This window comes from Neolamprologus multifasciatus, chromosome 7, assembly GCF_963576455.1.
Source record: "Neolamprologus multifasciatus chromosome 7, fNeoMul1.2, whole genome shotgun sequence".
Classification (NCBI taxonomy): Eukaryota; Metazoa; Chordata; class Actinopteri; order Cichliformes; family Cichlidae; genus Neolamprologus; species Neolamprologus multifasciatus.
The window spans coordinates 40,630,636-40,651,590 of NC_140445.1; the positions used below are offsets into that span (position 1 = coordinate 40,630,636).

The following is a 20,955-nucleotide window of genomic DNA, read 5'->3' on the forward strand; positions in this document are numbered from 1 at the left end:
CTGTACCAGGGCAAACTTCCACCTGCCCCACTCCTTCTATACAGGTGAAAATAGAGCAACAGGACTGCTGAGCCTTTGATTTTATTTATTTTCTGCTGTGTTTTACCTGCATCTATTTGAAAGAGTGAGTGTAAACACAAAAATTTTTATTTTATGTGCTGGAATATGTAGAAAATAGGCTTAAATGTTAAAAAATTTCTTCCAGTCAGAGAATGTTGCATTTAATTTAATGTTTGCTTGATGCATAAAGTTAAAAGATTAAAACAAATTTTAAAAAGAGACTTTTTCATTTGATTACATTTTGTATGATGGATTATGCAGAAAAAGTAGAATTGGGCTGAAAGATCTATCGCTTTATTACCTATTCAGGTTGTAAATCGTGTTTTTAAAAAGTAACTAAGTAACTAATTACTTTTGAAAATAAGTAATCAGTAAAGTAACGGGTTTACTTTTGGGGGGGAAGTAATTAGTTACTGATTACTTTTGACCAACACTTGACCAACACTGGAGATTAATGACAAATACGTTGAGAAACTACTTTGACTAACAAAAACAACAGGTCTTAGAGGTTTTTACGCCAGCACCCCACTGTCCACTAATCTAGTCTAATTAGCCCTGCATCAAGTTTCCAAACCAAACAGAATAATTTCTACTTTATTCTACTTCTATATTAATTCTTCAGTCTAGGGTTTTTTTTTTTTAAAGATAGTTGTTCTACAACTTACTCAAGGTAAGGAAATCTTTAGTCTCAGATGACTGCTAGTGTTTGCCGAACAGTACAGATGCACAATGACTGAAACTACTACCACTGCAACAATAAGCCACAAAATCAGCTTCATGATTGTTAATTCACTCGGATAAAGTATTTCTCCTACTGAAAACACTGCATCCAGATAAATGGAATCTTTACGAGATTAAAGATTTCTCTTTTTCTTTTAAATGACACAGTTTAGGTCAACAGGAGCTATAAGCAGAAAGGAGTATAGGAGCCGTATCCCTTAAATGATTTCGCTTTTAATGCCAGTCAGAGTCCTTGAGTGGTCTCAGTCGCATCAGTGAGGGTTCATAATTCAGGGTAGTCAAGTGGTTGACGTAGACTTCCAATAGTTCCCAGCATTGGGCAGTTGAATGGTTATTCACACATTCCAAAGCAACAAATTTAATTGATCTACAATACTTTGTATAGTACATTAGGCAGCATTGCAGCTAAAAGGATTAGTTTCAGTTCCATATGCCTCCTCCATATATGTATACTATGATTTTGGTCCACCCTTTGCAGATTATGTTCAAACATGGTGTTCATTATGGACAAATTATGATTTGCAATAACAAAACACCACTGTGTTTCAGATGAGGAAGGCTGTGCATGCCAGTCACACTCCTCCAGGTTTTACTATCATTGCTTATATCAGGGTTAAAGTCTCCCAGTAGGACAACAGAGTAATGAGGTGTAGCAGCTTGATCACCCCATTCAGGGACTCCAAGAAGGCTAAACTGTTGCTTGGACTTTTATGCCAAACAACAGTCAGTACCTGCTCCCCGACCCAAATGAACTGGGAACAAATCCCGTCCTCATTAAGCGGCGAAAGCCTAAATGGACTGGCAGCAATCCGAGGGGATACAACAACCCCTAGTCTCTTTGAGTGTTTATGTGAAGTGCTATATAAAAACCAGTCCATTTACCATTTATTTATTTTTTCAAAATTCAGTCCTGTCTGGCAGGTTTTGCAATTAGCATTATGATCTGAATCCAAAAATATGCCAAACACATTTTGCTTTTCTAAGATGAGCTCTCTAAATTCTCTATAGGCTCCTCTTCTTCATGTGTTTCTTTCATCTGTTTATTTATCATTTTCTATTAGTGTTATTTTAGTTATTAGGTTATATGTAATATAGTATATAGTTTATTATGACCTTGTCTAAGTTGACAGGCAGCAGAAGAAAGAAAAATGGAAGGGGGGAGAAAACAGGAAAAACATAATAATATAATATAATAAGTATAGAGTGCAAATAGAAATGTGATGCCAAATGCTGCACCTGTAAGAGAAGAAAAAAGAAACAAAAAACCCCAAACCCCATACAGCACCTGGAAGACAAAAATATAAAAATGCATAGCTAAATTAATCAACAGTTTTCTTGTGGTGCACACACGCATGTCTGGCGTTATTGGGGGTGGGTTGGGGGTGGTTCCTCTCCCTGCTCCTCCCAACTGGTCGTTGATTATCCCCCACCCCTCTTTCTTTCTGTCCCTTTTCTTTTTCAGTTCCTCCGCCTTCTCCTCTTGCCTTTCGGCAACCTGGCCTTCACCCACTGTCCACTCTGGCATAATACCCACACAGATAATAACACAATTTATAAAAACAAAACGATTAACCCCAGAGTCTACAGCGCTCGTCCTGGAAAAAGCAAATGTGTTTGGCACAACAAAGCATTCAGACCATGATTCTGTCGCTAAACCTGCCTGACAGTACAGGTTAAAAACAAACAATTATATAGAGATTGACATATTTTAATGCAGAACATTTGCACTTCATTAAAAGTTTATTTTCACAGAATGTAGTATGACTACTTTTATCTAAGTATAGGATTTGGGATAGATACTTCTTCCGCAACTGCAAAAAGTTTCATTCTAATTATATTAATATTTAATATTATAAATCATAATAATTTTACTAATAACCACAAATCTAACCACCTAGTAGAATTAGTTCTTTAATATTTTCTTGCTTTTATTATGAACACAATTATAAACTATGTATATAAATATATCAACTAATAAATATATAAACTTATCAAACTAAAATAATTTTTAAAAAGACAATTGTACAAGTATTTTGTACAAATATTTTAGCAGTGCGAACAGACAGATGCATAGCCTTTCCCTTTGGTCTGCAAGTCCAGGGCAAGACACCAGATTTAAGGATCTACAACATGGTACATGGTAAAACTCTTACGTAGTGGACTGACATGACCACAAAGTATGAAAACTTAGCCCACATAGCAAACAGCAGCTACAAGGATGGTGTGTAGTTTGACCCTTTAGGTTGCTACACAAAATCATAGTAAAAACCTTAACTGTTTTATCGGCCACTAATTCAGATCAGAAAATGAGCTACTTACTACTGTCGTGTTGTGTTGTAAAAAGACAGCCTGTCACATCGTTTTTTTCCTGTCTACTCCACAGACTTTCTGTTCAAAGCACCTGGATTAAATAATGAAACCTGGACCCACAGCATGTGGAGCACACCTTATTTGTTCACATTTTGGAAAATGAATTTAATTAAGAATAAAAGAATAAAAAATATTTTTCCTTTTCTTAGAAACTCATTATGATTTTTATTTTATCTTAAAAGGTGTGTGGTAATGTAAACAGGAGTTCAGAGACTTCAGAACTTCTCTTTGAGTACTCTAGTTTTAATGATTTCTTTAGCAGTAATGTAATTTCCACTGCTACACTAGGATTTAATATTAGGGCTACTTTTCCTTTGGCTCCGCCCTCCAAATGGCCAAAGGTCAGTTGGTTGGAGCAATTAGGATTCAGCTTCGAGCACAGAGCTAACCGTAAGACCGTGAAGCGCACGCAAATGCAGTCTTGCATACCCGATTGCTTATTTCAACGCATGGCTTCTGAGTTGTATGTGTGCATTATTGAATTTACAAGAATTTAATTGCGCGAGTAGCAATTAGTACTCGTGCAATTAAATAATTTTTTCTCCCACATGACTTTTGACATACATATAACACCATAGAAATTACTTAATGCAATTATATTGATTATATACTGATATTGATTATAGTAACTTGTGAGAAGCTCAGATTAAATTAAGTAACTGAGCTGCAGCTTAGTAACAACCTCATTAACACACAGTCACACACTCTGAACTGAAAACAGCTACCATCCACATCCTGGATGTAGGATAAATATTAATATTGCGCATATCCAAACCTTTAAAGACTGTTTAGCTATATCCTGATTTGCTGCACAACTCTCACCTCGCCACAACTCTGTAGTCAATCGAAATCCTCTCACCCTGCTTCATCTCAAATGCACAGCAGCAGTGGCCAAATGAGCACCGTGTTGTGAGTTAGTGAAGGAGGACACAACAACAGGAGGATTAGTGCAGTCTGACCTCCTGCTGCTCGCCCTACAAGAAGCTGATACGATTCCTTCTATCCGACATAATCAGTCAGATGTCCTTTTCGATCCTGCAGCCCTCCCAGGACGCTCTCCTCTGAGTGATGCTCAGAGCACTGCAGCCAAATCACATCCTTTATTAAGGATTAATCCTCCTGCTCTACAGATTATTACCAGTTTAGCACTGCTCAGTCTTAGGGATACAACAACAAGCTGATTGCCAAACAAGAGCAATATGTTTATCTTCAACATGGCAGATGACAAATGTACTCTGTGAAAAATAACTAAAAATGTTTACACTGCATTTGACAGCGTGTCTTTGATTGGATTTCTGGAGCTGGGTATTTCACAGTCAGGAAGATTTTCAAGATTTGTTGTCAAAACAAGACAAAAAAAAAGTTTGGGGTTTGTGACGAGGAGAAAACAAAGCATGCAAACAAAAAACTACGACAATCCTTAAAGAAAATTCAGTTTGCTTCATATTGAGCATTTCATATGTCTCCATAAATAAATAAAAATGGCATCTCTGAAGGTTATCCAAAGTGAATCAACAGAGAGCTGCAGTAACAGATGAAAGGCTTCATTCAGTTTGCTGGCAACCGCAAAACAGCATGAACAGAAGGTATTATTTGTGAAGTGTGTGTATTTGCTCACCAAAACACAAATAAAAACACACAATACGATGCATGATCAAGATTGAGGCCATGTTTGAAGAGATTAGGTTTCCCAGAAAAATGCGAAAATCTTCTGGTTGACGTTGATCATCAGAAGATATATGTGAAGTGTAGTTGGGTTAGAAGGCGGGCAGTGGAGATGGGGATTATGCATACGTGTTTTTAATAGATACTAGGAATATATTCTTAACACCTTTTAGAAAAAGAAAACGTGACAAAAATCATGAGATTATTGGAGGAGGATTTGGATTAGACAATAAGTCGGATGCTAAATGTGTTAGCGTTTTTCAGTATTTTCAGTAAACAAAAATGCACTTTTGACATAAAACTGGTACAGGAAAAGGCAAAATGAACTTTTCAATGATTTCAAATGATATTCCAATGTCATGTCTCTTCCTGATGTTAATCTTGTATCATACGTACAAGAATAATTGCATGATATTATTACCCACGATGGATGACCCTCCTATGGATAACAAGTTGTCTGGATCATTCTCACATGGAGCACAATTTGGGTGGGAAGTGGTCTTCTATCGCACATCACCATGTTCATGGTAAATGCACAACAGGCTGCAGAAAAAAGCCTTTGTTTTAACCATATTGTTCACAACTCTCACGTACCTTTGGACTAAACCACCTGTGTAAATGTGTTAAAAGAATCTCACTACATAAAGTGTAAATTTTAAATAGATGGGGGATTATAAAATTGTACTATGTATCCTGCATGTATAAACTGTTTTCCATTATATGCAGATTTACCGGCAGTACCTACCGCCAGTAGACGAGAACACAGATGAGAGCAATCAGGCTGAGGACGGTGAGGGTGGAGATGACAGCCAAATGAACCACAGCCTTCCTCTCTTGTTCCCTGATTGAACCAACTCTCGACTCGTGGCTGCTGTTACTAGCATCTGCAGAGAAATAACACCAAAAGAGTTGGCAACTAAAAAAACGCTGCTGGAGAGCAGAAATAAAAGTCAAAACCCACCTACTTTTTAGATGAAGGCTCAATAAGTATAATAAAATTGGTCAACAGAGCCACAAACACTATATGCCAGTGGCATACAAACCCAGTCAGGGTCATATTTTAAACCTGTCAGTTTAAACTGGATATCGTTAACTTTTAATTACAAAAAAGTCATTATAGTCATGGTATTTTTATACATTTAAATTGTAAATATTAGGTGAAACAAAAGGTAGAATATGACTATTTCAAACATGTTTTTCACTATTTAACCAGCTTTTCCTTTGTTTTTGTTTTTTGTGACAGTCAGCATATGCATTTAAATTTTTGCTTATTTTGCCTGAAATGTAACCACAGGGTCAACATCAATCTAGAATCAATGGAAATAATGCAAAAGAAAGTATAAAAATATTGGTCCCATGTAGAATCCAAAGTGTAGTCTCTAAAGTCACCATATTTCTGACCTCCTATCCATAAAATATATATACAAGATGGTCGTACACTGATTAGTGAATTTATAGTAAATTTATGTTGTGAAACCTTAAATAGAGCATTGTTGCCCTTGCCGGTGGCGCCAGTGTCCGGCAGCCTCGCCTCTCGCCTCGCCCCAGGGCAGCTGTGGCTACAATGTAGCTTGCCATCGCCAGTGTGTGAATGGGTGGATGACTGAATGTGTAAAGCGCTTTGGGGTCCTTAGGGACTAGTAAAGCGCTATACAAATACAGGCCAGGCCATTTTTGCCTTGAGTTTTTTGTAAACCTGTTAAAATTTAACTCTATAACCTGCCTTCAGACTTTACTGCATTTTCAGCAAATCTGTATATCAAATGTAACACTATCGACTGCCAATCCAAAAATAACGTCCTCTGCTTGCTTGCTAACTGCTCTTTCATTTTCAAAATATATTACATCCCACAGATTTAGACATATTTAGTCAAGCAAATCATAATTTTATCAATCAGGTCTTGTCAACAAACTATTCTTACTCTCCCACTTGGTTCAATTGAACAACTTTGCCTGAAGTATATTTGAAACTTTGAGCATATAAGCATGGAACATTTAAAAGTAGAGGAAAGAAAATAGGAAAACAACCATAGATGGTCCAATGTAAAAGAAAGAATTAAAAATCAGCATCAAAAGGGTTTTCTGATGTCACATTTGCAAAACTTCAATATGAGGCCTCCAAGAATAATAGGCTTTCCTTTCTCTTGTGGGGTTGTATCGACTTTTTTCATTGTACTTAAGTGAATATGTAAGTAATTTATTTATTTATATATTAGAGCAGCGGTCCCCAACCATTTTTGCACCACGGACCAGTTTACGTGTGACAATATTTTCACGGACTGGCCTTTAAGGTGCCGCGGATAAATACAACAAAACAAAACCAGTACCAAAAAAAATAGAGATTTATTCATAACACACGGGAAAAGACCCAGAAAAACCAAGTTAATGATAAAAATGATAAAGAAAATAAGGATAAAACCCTGAAAAGCATAAATTTCACACCCAAGCCTCAACTCTTGCGGCCCGGTACCAAACGACTCATGAACCGGTACCGGTCCGTGGCCCAGGGGATGGGGACCGCTGCATTAGAGCACGTAGCAAAATGGTAATACAGCATCGTAGGTTACACAGATTTCTTTGCACTGTGCTCTTCTGTTTCCAGGTGTTAGGTATTATTTTTGTGAGCTTTCACTAATTATTTTTAATGATATATGAAAAATACCCACAGTGCATCTTTCCTGTAAAAGTGGATAGAAATGTACACTGTGGAAGACCTAAACAACATTTCACTCAACTGAAACATGATTCAAATGGAAATTTCACATCTGATTAATTAAACACAAGTTGTGGACCAACTTCCAAACTTGTTGCAAAATAAATTATTATCAAAAATAATTATAACTTATAGTACTATCCCTTTGTACTTCATCATCTTGGCAGGTAACACATACAAATTTAATGGTGACCCCAAAAACGTGAAGAATAATTAATAATTTGAAGACTTACAAGAAAAAAAAGAAGCAACTGAGATATAACTGAGCTCTTCTTGGCTTACTCAAAGTGTTGATGAAACAACGTCGGACATTCTCATACCTCTAATATCTATTTTAGAAGAAAAAAAACACATTTATAGCTCAAAACACAATGCTCTCCCTCATTCAAAATTGACTAATGTGCTGTACAAATACAAAATTAATCACGATAAAAACACCTGCCAAACCATTTGAAACACAGGGAGGCACAAAAGCCTTTAATGAAAAGTCCATCACTGATTCCTCAAAGTACATAACCTATGATGGCTGAACCTGAGGTCACTCAGCAGCTCCCCTCACCTCAACTGGTCGCAGCAGATGGCTGCCCCTCCCTGAGCCTGGCTCTGCGGGAGGTTTCTTCCTGTTAAAAGGGAGTTTTTCCTTCTCACTGTTGCCAAAGCGCTTGCATTTGTCTGTTGTATTATTGTAAGATTTACCTTAAAATATAAAAGTGCCTTGAGGTGACTGTTGTTGTAATTTGGCGCTGTATAAATAAAATTGAATTGAATTTAGCCGCTAAACCATCCTTTCTGACAGCCTGTAAAAACAACAATAGTGTGAACTACACATGACTGAAAAGATGTTTGCTAGACCTGCACAGACTGACCCTGTACTGTCATGAATGAGTGGGTCAGACCTGTTAACCAGCTCATATCGAGTTTGTGGTGCGCTAGATCATTCATCCAGCACACCTTTTTATGCCGGTTTTAAACCTTGGACTAATTACTAGAAGAGGAAAAATATTAGTCAATTCAATGAGGAAATTGAAATAGAAGACTAAACTCAAAAAATTAAAAATCAAATCAAATCAAATATGTGAGTTAAGGAACCAACACTCTTAAAACCCCCTCTTAACAAATATAATAAATAAAAAGGTTGGAGGTTTCCCCCTAACATATATTTAGCTACCAGGCAGGCCTTATTTTGGAAAAAAAAAATAAAATAAAAGGTGTGACCCACTACTTTTATTTTCCATTTGCAAACATTTGGCCTTTGTTGTTATTAGTGCAGTAACACACCAAGACCTTCTACAACAAGACCATGTGAAAACTTTTTTTTTAATCATAGAATTTTGGTATTTTCAAGGACACTTTGACGAACAAAGCTTTATGGATGAAATTTTAAAAAAAAAAGAAAAATCCAACCAACAAAAAAAATATATTTCAAGTTTTTTAAAGAATTATTATTATTATTATGCAACTTTGAAGTAACGGGAATAATAATTATGATATTACCCACCTGCAGCAAGATTTTAATAAGATCAATGTGAATTTCATTTAAATAAACTAAAAATCAAAGCCTGTCAGGAAGGGAAAATCTTTCTCTGTTATTCATTACTTGATTTACTTTGTAAATACTACAACTTTAAATCACTTTTCACTGATATTTACAACCTATACATAGCGCAGCTGAAACAATATAAAGATAATATAGATATGTGAACCACTTTGAAGATCAAAACAGCTCTGCTGCCCTCTGGTGCCCATGTCAAGCAACATTTGAAAAGGCATTTCAGTGTTTAGGGTTTTTGAGCATCACTAAACCTTGATGACCAAAGCTAGACAACATGTCATCATTTTTTTTTTAAATTACAATAATAATTTTGGTTGTTGTCAGGATATTCTTTAACTTTCTGTCTCTATCTCATGATAGTGTGGCCTCTTTAAAAGGTTTTATTCTGTCATCAAATGTAGTGCAGCGTTTAGGGCTCCTGCTATTTCGCATCTTCTTCTTTATTAGTGGACATGAATATCTTACTGCCTCACATGTCATCAGAGAGGCTCCATTAGAATTATATTAAATAAGAAAAATACTTCACATGGAAGTGGAGCTATTTACATCCCTGATATGCAGTTTGAAAAAAAATATATGGCTGGATGCAGTCTATTAAGATAAATATATCTGAAATAATATTGAAGAATGTAATGAAAGGTTCATTATAGTTAAGGGGCCTGTATAGTTAAGTGAATTTTCTTTATTTTGCTTTAACCTCTTAAGCCCCAACGCCCCCTGATACGGGGGCAAAAGGCAGGAGATCAGGTAGGCTTGGGGCTTAAGAGGTTAACAGACTGAAATTATAAATGACGTTTTCTTTTTCTTCTCTTAAAAATGAAGAGAAGTAGATTAGTCTTTTGGATGTTCAAAATTCTTTCTAACAAAGCATGTGTTTCCTAGTTTCCAGGGCAAAATTGCAAATGCAGTGAAGTTTTTGTCCCCCGCGCACTGGCAGCTTTTTTTTTTGTTTTGTTTTACCTGCTACTGGCTCCTCTTCTGTCAACTCCCTTTCTGTGTGCTCAGAGATACTGAAGTCAGAAGATGTGTCGTTGTCGTAGAGGCTTTCACTCTGCCCTGAGCTGCTCCCCTCCTCCCTACCTAGCGACCAATGTGAAGCAGAGGTTACTGCTTCTGTTGTCGTGTCTCCTACCTTGAAGCCCAATGCATTGCTACTCTCACTTTCAAAATAAAATGCTGAGGAGTGTTCATCCAGATCGTCTGGGTTCTGGCCAGCCTCTGAGGAGCTAGATGGGGAAGCACTGCTAATAACGTTCATCGAGTAAGGGAGCATGTTCTCCCCAGAGGTTGAAGTTTGAACCATGTCCCACTCCTGATCTATGCCCTCCTGGGAGTCGGGGAACAGGCCTGAGCCAGATGCACTGGTACTGGTGTCTATCACCTGTCCCTCTGAAGCGAGAGTGGTGGGGGAGGCTGTGGGTGAAGGAGTTAGCACAGATGATACAGAGAACCAGGATTCCATGATGGCAGATGCTGTGGCTGCAACAGAAATTGGCAGGTCACTTTGGGTGGCTTGGAGAACCTGGGAGTGTGAAGAAGATGATGAAGGCAAGATAGCACTACGGGATGACAGTGGCTGACCTAAGGACAGACCATCAGAGCCCACCACAGATAAAGAGTGTAGAAAATTGTCAAAGTCAACATGAGTGGCTGAAAGGAAGCCCAAACTTGAGTAAAGCTCTAAACTTATAGAGTCCCAGGCTGAGGAGGACAATTCAACATTTAACAAATGCAACCAAGGGGAGGATGCTGATGGTTCCAAAGAGCAGTCACACAGGGCATGCACATCGCTAACTAATGGAAACCTGTCACCACTGCCCTCTTTGAGAAAAGTCTCTATTGTTTTCCCTGTGGCATATCTTGAATTGTCAAAAACAGATGAGAAAGAACTAGATAATCCCAGGGTAGGGTCAAAAAGGAAGCGGTTACTAGACAGATGAACCGAAGGTTCTAGGGTGGGGATGACAGACAGAGATGCTGCTGAGAGAGACTGATCCCAGGAAGATTCAGAGAGCTTGGTGGTGAAAACAATAGCAGATGGGTCTAGAAGTGCTTGGAGTGGAGGTGTACTGCTAAATACTGAGGGATTACTTGAAGATCCAGACAACACATCATCATTGCTATCAGTATCATCAAACCCAACACCATGAAAGACAGGGTCAGTCGCCCAACCAGACAGGGAGTGTGAGGGGTGAGGGAGGTAAGGCAGGGTAGAGGCCGATAGCGTGAAGACTGAAGCCTGGGAAACTGGGTCTTTGACAGGTGACAGGGATGTAGCAGTAAGCTGTGAGTCCAAGGGAGACAATACAGGCCAAGAGGAGGTAGGATCATGCAAGCAGGTGGAAGAGGCACAGCTGGAATCCACGGCGTCACACAAAGGAGAGGAGGTGAAGGAGGAGGAAGTTGAGGGAAACACAAATAGGCTCTCACCATTGGACAGTGGCTTTGTGGTCTGCACGAAAATGTGGCTTAATTGGACAGATGTTTTGGTAGGTGAAGAGGAAGGTTTGGAAGTTGAGCTTTCTGCCTGGATCTCTGGAATACCTCTGGGCTTAGTAGAAAGACTTCTATCAGTGGTGTTGTCTTTGTTTGTTGGGCGTGACAAACGTGGATCAGTCTTGGTTTGGATGAAGGATGTAGAAGACGATGTTGTGCTGCTCACATTACTTATATGAGACAAGACATTGGTTGCAGTGTTGCCTGATTGAGAAACATTACCTTCTTTGGTCTTTGCACTGGTAATTGTAGGAGTAGTGGTAGTTACTTTTCCAGAATAATCTTGTTGACTTAATTCTCTATTAATGTAATCAGCCTTTGAAGTGGTGACTGTGGGAGCAGTGGTACTTATACCTCCCTTTATTTTGCCTTTTCCATTTAGGGTAATGCCTCCATGAACACCATCTATTTTTATCGTGCGATGCAAAGGAGCAGTGGTGGTATGAAGTGAGTTTTCTTTGGTTGTTTTGGTTAAATTAAACAGAGCATTGGCATTGAAGTTAGCTCTTCCCCTTGTTTCTGGTGGCAGGGTCATTTTTAGTGACCACATGGAGGTACTATGTTGTTGCATCTCTTCAGAATTGCTCAACACTTGACCAGATTGAGTGGATCTAAGAGGAGGAACTGGATCCTTGGAAACTTTCCTGTGACCCGACTCTACTGTTGTAGTTCTAATAGTAGGCAAAAGCAAAAAAGGTGATTCAGAAGTTGTTGTCCTCTGCAAGTTTGTTGCACTCCAATCCAGATCGTAGTCCTTAGTTTGTCCTATTTCGTCCCAGGTAAGATCTGGATCATACTTGACCTGTTGGTAAAAGTATGGTTTACAGACTTTGACAAGTAACAGTAATTCTACAATTAAACAATGAGATGGGGAAAAGGATTTTTGTTTTTACCTCATTACTATATTCATAAGAAGCTGGATCCAGTGCATTTTCTAGAAAGGGAACAGAATGCAACATTAGTTATATACAATGCAAACAAGAACTAGAATAAATCACTTGATTTCAAAATAAATCTAGCTTAAATTTTCTTCAGGATGGCTTTAAGTTTCCTTCAACTTATATTCATGTTATTTTTAATTTCCAGAATTAAAAACAATGTTCAAAGAAAGAAAATGCTGAAAAAGCAGAAATAGGTAACAAAGGTCATAACAAATTGGAAACACAGACGAAAACATCTCAGACAAGAACAGGTAAGCTCCTGGACAATTAATCCTTTCATTTAGTTTTGTTATTCTAGGACCAATAATCAGAATGGGAATGTGTCACTCGGGATAGAAAAAAAGGACAATACAAAAAACCATATGGAGAATATGAAAAAGAGGATGATTATTCAGACAACTACATGTGATAAAATGACAATTTATGAAAAAAACAAATGGTGACAACATATCAGGTACCTGCATGCAGGAATTATCCCCAAAAGACACAAACACATAAAGCATTTGCAACTTGTAGTTTTTCCTGTTTCATCCTTGTAAAACTAGACAAGTTACAGAAAGGAATCTGAACAAAAAGCTTTCAAGTTACTTCTTTAACTCCGATTGTCTCAAACTTTTGTTTTCAGACTGGATCTACCTGTTCCCTAAGGGGAATAAAACAAACTCATAAGGAGAGTTATCTGCTAATGCTGCACAAGCTGACTGAACTCAGAGACAGCACACAGTGGGGATTTAAGGGGGCAGGTGTGTAATTGGTGGGCTAGTGGCTCTTACCTGTTTGAAGCTAAATGACACACCACAAGGACCAGATCAGACTTGTTTGTGAAGCATGAAGTGAGGTTTTACAAGTTTAAAGAAACAGGCTTGATGGAGAAGACTCAGGGAAATGATATGTGTGTTAACTTTATCAACATTAGCACCATGGCATTTACAAATGAAATACACATCAGTATTTTTTCCTAGAACACATATCATCATCATTATAGATCATAAATAACACTTTTGCAAATTTCTGTACAGGAATTGTATTTTGAACATACTTCATTTGGTGATCGTAAAATTCCTACTATAATCATGTATGGTTTGCTCTCAGGAGCTCAGTGAATTCCAGTGTGGTAGCATGATAGGACCTGCGCAACCAGTCCAGTAATAAAGTTATGCTATACACTTTACTCGGTCTGAAATATTTTTTTAATTTTAAAAGTGACTAATTTTAAAGGTGAGTAAACGTTGCCTTGTTAGTTATTCCTCACAATCTTGTAAATGCCATAATCAATTCAGTTTTATTCATATAGTGCCAAATCACAGCAACAGTTGCCTCAAGGCACTTTAGAAGGTAGAGACCCTACAATATAATTGAAAATAAGGTAATGCTACTTAAATATAAGTAGTAATCTAATAGTAGTAATCTAATACTAACATAATAAGGTGTTGGTACGATGTCGATTTCTATGTTTTTTTGTGACAGAACTATTTCTAGGCAGCTATGACTGCCAGAATGTTAGTATGTATCCAAAACCCAAGTTAGGAAAAATTCACTTATGTAAATCTAATGAATATTGAAGAATGTTACAATAAGATACAGGATAATAGGATACTTCATCTTTTTGATTGTAAGAACACATATCGGTTTATTTATTATTAAATTCAGCTGAAATACAAAGTCACTATAACTGCCAATCCAGTCCTCACTAAACAAAAGGCTGCAAAAACAAAAGGTTTGGGAAGCAGAACAGATGCCATGTGAATGTGAATGACAGCAAAACAAAGATGGCAGCTTTGCAACACTAAAAATGACTCTTTAAACCAAGTATATTGTTTAACTCTAAATACAGGAAGAGTATATTTTAAGAATCTAAAGAAACAGTTAAAAACACAGACAAGATGAAACATGTTTTTGTGTGTTAAATCAAATGTAGTCAGTTACATGTGTACAACCATAAGGAAGGTAAAATGGGTAGGGTGAAAAGGAGATGAGGAAAAACACAAGAAATATTTATTCAGGATTTAGGCGAGGACAAATATTTGGGATAAATTGTTTACAAAGAAAAATGTGTAAGAAACCAAAAAAGTTAATTAATTGCACCCTAATGATCATATTTCAGTAACAATTTAGTTAGTTTGAAGGGCTGAAGCAGTTTTTCCTCAGCTTCAGGTCTTTGTGTTAAGTAAGGTTAAACAAAACCCTTTTAGACGGAAAAAAAAAAGTTCTCTAGCCTCAACCAAATCCAGATGTTTCCGTTACAAAAGTGACCTTGTTAGTGTGTGGTAATTTATAAGCTTTTATCTTCTAATGCAGTTTATTCCATTTATGACCATAAAACAACAGAAAAATGTAAAGAGCGAATAGCAAAAGAAAATGATGAAAATAAAAACAAACCAAAATGTTGAATGAAATAAAAAAAATGTTATTAGAGGAAATTGAAATTATTAATTATTAATAATATGTAAAAGTGACTGGAATATATTTAAAATATGGTCAAATGATGACTTAGTAATAGTAATGTGACCAATAACATTACTAAGTGTTAACCAATTATTTTACACTTTGTAAAGGTTCAATACAAATTAATTTTATAATATACAGGTTTGGCTATCTTGCAGGTTTGTCATAAAGTCACAATTTGCACTAGCCTTACTATTTCACAATTAATAGATTTTGTGGTTATGCCTGGTGATGGGCACGCTTGCTCTTACCAGGGTTGTCAATGGGCATGACAACCATCAGTGGGTTGCTTGAACGTCCGTACAGACCGTTGGAGCACACCGCCACAACCTGGATCATATAACTGGTGTTGGCCAAGAGGTCATCAAGTATCGCACCCTGGTGAAAGAATATCACATCAGTGCCAAGATTACCTACTTCCATTCTCTACAGTCATTTGCATGTCTTTATTTCACTCACAAGGAGTTAAATCATGGTCAAAGTACAGTGTACAAGTGAATGTTACAGCTATCATAAAACTAGGATAGTGCCCGGTACCAAATGACTCATGGACCGGAACCGGTGCGTGGCCCAGGGGTTGGGGACCGCTGTTGTAGACAAATTCCTATACCTATTTCTTAGAGATTTTGATCCATATGACATGACAGCATCATGCAGCTGCCACAGATTTGCTGGCTCTTTTTACATGGCAGGTACATGTTGTTACCAAATTTGGATTTTTGCCATCCAAATTTTGCAGCAGAAATCTACGTTTATTAGACCAAACATCATTCTTCCAGTCTGTTGTTGTCCTACTTTGGTGATCCCCTACAAGTTATAGCCTCAGGGTCCTGTTCTTAGCTGACAGCAGCAACTATTGTCGCCTTCTTCTGTTGCTGCTGTAACACATCTTCTTCACGGTTCAACATGCTGTGCTCTTAAGCATACCTCGGTTATAACCAGTAGATATTTAAATTACTGTTGCCATCCTATCAGCTCAAAGCATTCTAGCCATTCTCCTCTGACCTCTGGCATTAACAGCATTTTCACCCAAACACATGCCACTCTCTGGATATTTTCTGTTTTGAGAAAATGTTCATCTTTTGCAATGTGATTTGGTTGACTAGATATTTGCATTATCTAGCAGTTCAACGGGTGCACCTAACAAAGTGTCTAATGAGTGTAAGTAAGCATCCTTACCTCATCACCTAATGATATTAATGCTGAAAATTTTCTGTGTCCACGACTTATTTAATTTGCTACCTTGCGATTAAACACCACAGAAGTTGTTGCAGACATTCATCATTTGTCAAAAAATACATTTTACTTTTGGCAAGTATCTTGCACATATTGTGGAAGTGTCATAAAACTTTTATTTCAACACAAAGTTTATTGTCTAACATAAAATCCAGGCTGATACTTTTGTGTTGGCCTACAGGTGAACTTCAACATACTCCCTAGACTATGGAATGACAATATGGCTAAGAATTATTTACCATTAAATCCACACCAAAAACATTGAGCAGCCTAGTGAACACCTTTTTGAGAAGACAGTTTTTAGTAGTAGTAAACAGTGCACAGTTCTTAGAGGTTCGGTGATTATCATTTGTGCAACAGCTGCTTATTCAGGCTTCATAGAGGTCAATGGTTAATATAATTGGCAAAAATATCACCCCCTCTGTGAATCGCTACCTTAACGTGGTGGAGGGGGTTTGTGTATTCCAGGGATTCCAGGGGCTATGTTGTCCCCCTTGGTAGGGTCTCGCATGGCAAATTGGTCCTGGGTAAGGGACCAAACAATGAGGAATTCAAAAGACCCCTATGAGTATAAGTCACCGGTCGTAGCAGATGGCCGCCCCTCCCTGAGCCTGGTTCTGCCGGAGGTTTCTTCCTGTTAAAAGGGAGTTTTTCCTTCCCACTGTCGCCAAAGTGCTTGCTCATAGGGGGTCATATGATTGTTGGGTTTTTCTCTGTATGTATTATTGTAGGATCTACTGTACAATATAAAGCGCCTTGAGGCGACTGTTGTTGTGATTTGGTGCTATATAAATAAAACTGAATTGAATCGAATAAGTCCAAGGGAACAGTTCACCCTTCCAGGGCCCCTCACTGGAGCCAGGCCCGGGAAGGGTGCCCGATTGGCATCCATGGGGCACAGCCAGGCACAGTTCGAAAAAGGGACATGGGCCTATCCTCCTGTAGGCCCACTACCCACAGGAGGTGCCGTAGGTGTTGGGTACAATGTGCTTTGGGTGCCGGCTAGGAGCAGAGGCCCTGTCGGACCAAACCCTGACTACCAAAACTAGTGATTGGGACATGGAATGTGACCTCTCTGGTGGGGAAGGAGTCTGGGCTAGTACATGAGGTTGAGAGGTACCTGCTAGATATAGTCGGGCTCACCTCAATGCATGGCTTGGGGTCCTGGTGAGGGCCTAGACTCTGTCTCAGTCTAGAGTTGCCCTTGCTGAGAGGCAGCAGACTGGGGTGGGTATTCTAGTATCCCCTTGGCTTGTTGCCTGTATGTTGGGGTTTCTGGACGAGAGGGCTTGCACTCTGCACCTTCGGGTCAGAGAACAGGTCCTGACTGTCGTCTCCGCTTATGCGCAGTTTACTTCAAAGTACCCAGCCTTCTTGGAGTCCCTGGGTGCTTGAGAGTGCTCCACATGGGGACTGTTGTCCTACTGGGAGACTTCAACGCTCATGTAAGCAATGACAGTGAGACCTGGAGGGGGTGTGACTGGAAGGAATGGGCTCCCGGATCTGAACCTGAGTGGTGTTTTGTTACTGGATATCTGTGCAAACCGCAATTGTAACAAACATCATGTGCGAATATAAAGGTGTAAATGAGTGCATGTAGTACCAGGACACTCTAGGCCGCAGGTTGATGATCGATTTTGTATCACCAGACCTGTGGAAATATTTTGGGTGAAGAGAGGGGCTGAGCTGATCACCACCTGGTGGTGAGTTGGATCAGGTGGTGGGGGGGAGGATGCTGGACAGACCTGACGCACCAAAATGTATAATGAGGGTGAGCTGGGAATGCCAGGCAGAGGTCCGGTCTGCAAGATCTTCAACTCACACCTCAGGCAGAGCTTCAACAGCATTCCAAGGGAGATTGGGGACATTGAGTCTGAATGGACCATGTTCAGCACATCCACTGCTGAAGCCACTGCACTGAGCTGCAGCTGTAAGGTGGTTGCTGCCTGTCGTGGTAGTAACTGCCGAACCAAATGTTGGGACACCAGAAGTGAAGGGAGCCACCAGGCTAAAGGAGGAGTCCTATTGGGCTTGGTCAGCTTGCGGGACTTCAGAGGCAGCTGAGAGGTACTGACAGGCCGAGCAGAACGCGACTCAGGCAGTGACTAACGCAAAAACCCGGTGTGAGAGGAGTTTGGAGAGGCCATGGAAAAGGAAGAAATTCTGGCAAACTGTCATGCGACGGATACTTAAGAAGAGGGACCGGAGGGTGTGCTCCAACTATAGCGGATCACACCCTCAGCCTCCTTGGGAAAGTCTATGCCATGGTGCTGGCGAGTCCGTCCTTTAGTTGAACCTCGGATACAGGAGGAACAATGCGGCTTTCGTCCTGGTCGTGGAACACTGGACCAGCTCTTTACCCTCTCAACGATACTTGAGGGTGCATGGGAGTTTGCCCAACCAGTCTACATATATTTTGTGGACTTGGAGAAGGCATTCAACCATGTCCTTCAGAGTGTTCTGTGGGAGGTGCTTCAGGAGTATGGGATGTCTGACCCATTGCAACAGGCCCTTTTTTATGGACAGAATTTCTAGAACTAGCCAAGTGGAGAGAGGCTTTCACTTGGGTGGTCTCAGAATCACATCTCTGCTTTTTGCAGATGATGTGGTTCTGTTAGCCTTAATGTATGATGGCTTCCAGCTCACACTGGAACAGCTTGCAGTAGAGTGTGAAGCAGTGGAAATGAGAATCAGCACCTCCAAATCTGAGGCCATGGCCCTCAGCCGGAAAAGGGTGGATTACTCTTAAATCCCCCAAACTATTATCTAAAATATACAGAACACTTTCTAAAATAGATGAATCAATATCCCTTCCTATTGCAAAGTGGGAAGCAGATTTATCAGTCAGCTTAGACCAAAACGTCTGGTCTCAGATTTGCTTAAAAACCTTTAAATTTATTAAAAATCCCAATCTGCAATTAATACAATACAAAATACTGCATAGAGTGCACTATACAGGTCATCGAATGTTTAAGATGGGCTTTACATCCGCCAACAACTGCTCACACTGTCAAGGCAATACACCAGACAGTTACATCCACGCTCTTTGGTTCTGTCCACCAGTGCAGAAGTTTTGGCACGAGATATGTGAGGACTTATCAAAGTGTCTGAAATGTAAAATTCCAACCTCCCCTTTAGTATGCTTGTTGGGAAATTTGGATGATGTCACTACAGAAATTAATACAGTCCACATGGTTTTTATTGCCCTATGCATCGCCAAGAAAACGGTCCTCATGAACTGGAAAAATAAAAATAATCTTAATTCTAGCCAATACAGAAACTATCTAATAGATCACATTAGTCTCGATATAGCCTCTGCCACCACATTAGATCAATCCCTCTGGGCTCCTTTGATCGGCTCCATCACCTAGCGGGGGTGGGGGGTCGTGGTTTGGTCCCGCCTTGGCTATTGTGGTTGATGTGGAGGTTGGGATGGGCTTAGGGCACCTGGAGGACCCCTAGAGACGTTATCCCTGGAGGGCTTAACCCGGGGGTTGTGTTCATAACCTGGTTAGTGGCTCTGGTCGCTCTCAGAGGTTGTTCTCCTCGTGGCCGCGTGCAGCGGGGCTGGAGGATGGTCTGTGCTGGCGGACGTAGGTTACTGGCCTGGTGGCCTGGCTGCCCCTGAGTGGATCCGGGGCGGGCGTGGGGGTTTGGGGTTCGGGGGTGCTTCGCCTCCGTGCTGGGGCTCTGGCTGGGCCTTGGGGGCTTCGGTCCTCGTCGGTGTGTCGCCGAGGTTGTGGGCGGGTGGGTGCACGGGGGCTCAGCCCTGGCGCAGGGGGCCTCTTGTGCATCGGCCTAACCGGGGGGCTCTTGAACTGGCAGGGAGGTTGTTCCATCTTTGCAGGAGTCCACTCTGCAGGTGGGGGAGAGACATAGGAGAGGTGGAGAATAAACTTAACCTGGGTGTCTGTGTCCTGTGTAGTCTGGGAGATGATTGAATGTTGGGGTGGGTACAGTTTCCTCTGCGGTGGGGTAGAGTGGGCTGCCCCGGGTCCTGTGGGGCTTGGCGGTGTTGCTGCCGTAGGCCCCGGTCTGGATGGGCCTGGGCTCCCCTGCCTTGGTGGATACCAGAGGACGGGGGTGCATATTGGGGTCAGCGGGGGAGCTGGCCCTAGGGAGGGACACCCTCCCCTCCCTTCTTTTCCTCCCCATCCCCGGCTGCCTCCCTCTTCACGCTCCACCACACCCACCCACACAGGTAGGGCTTTGGGGTGCGGGTATGTCACCAGGGTGCAGGGGAGACATTCCCCCCCCCTCTGTCCTCTTCTGGCCACCTGTGCCTCAATTTTATCTCACAACTTAGACATCCACATTACTTACACTCTCATAACACACACATATATATATATATATAGGGCCTTGAGGGTGGGCACGTTAACGGCGTCCAGTAGACGGTCTGTGTATTCAAACCTGCCTCTGGCGCCGGTGCCCACCTCTCAATTTTAAATCCATGTAGACATTGAGGGTTCTCGGGAGGGGCCGTGCTAACACCTGCTGCTCTCTGGCAGCAGCACCATGCTCTCCCTTGTTTTAAATACACTTTAGAGCAACACGCAGCAACACTACACTTGAGCGGGAGGAGGGAGGTATGGGGTCTTAACACACCCCTGTTCTCTGCTAGCCATCGGGGCGGGGGGGCTGGGAAGAGATGCTGGCTGTCCGATTGGCCTCCCTGCTGCTGCGGAGCCTGGGGCGGTCTGCTTGCCTCCACCCCGGAGGGAAGGGTAACATCT

At 40.5% G+C, this 20,955-nt stretch overlaps 1 protein-coding gene across 3 annotated transcripts in view; it reads right to left on the reverse strand.

Moving 5' to 3' along the window:
- Positions 1-20,955, reverse strand: part of LOC146514913 (receptor-type tyrosine-protein phosphatase zeta-like) — a 91,917-nt gene that overhangs the window by 21,667 nt on the left and 49,295 nt on the right. For 2 of the 3 annotated variants that reach the window (XM_085169036.1, XM_085169035.1), the window contains exons 10-13: positions 15,235-15,361; positions 12,491-12,531; positions 10,062-12,399; positions 5,582-5,720 (exon numbers count right to left, since the gene is read on the reverse strand). In XM_085169036.1, the coding sequence (XP_085025162.1) occupies positions 5,582-5,720; positions 10,062-12,399; positions 12,491-12,531; positions 15,235-15,361 (2,645 nt within the window). The remainder of the gene's footprint in view (positions 1-5,581; positions 5,721-10,061; positions 12,400-12,490; positions 12,532-15,234; positions 15,362-20,955) is intronic. The other variant, XM_085169037.1, reaches the window with a different exon arrangement.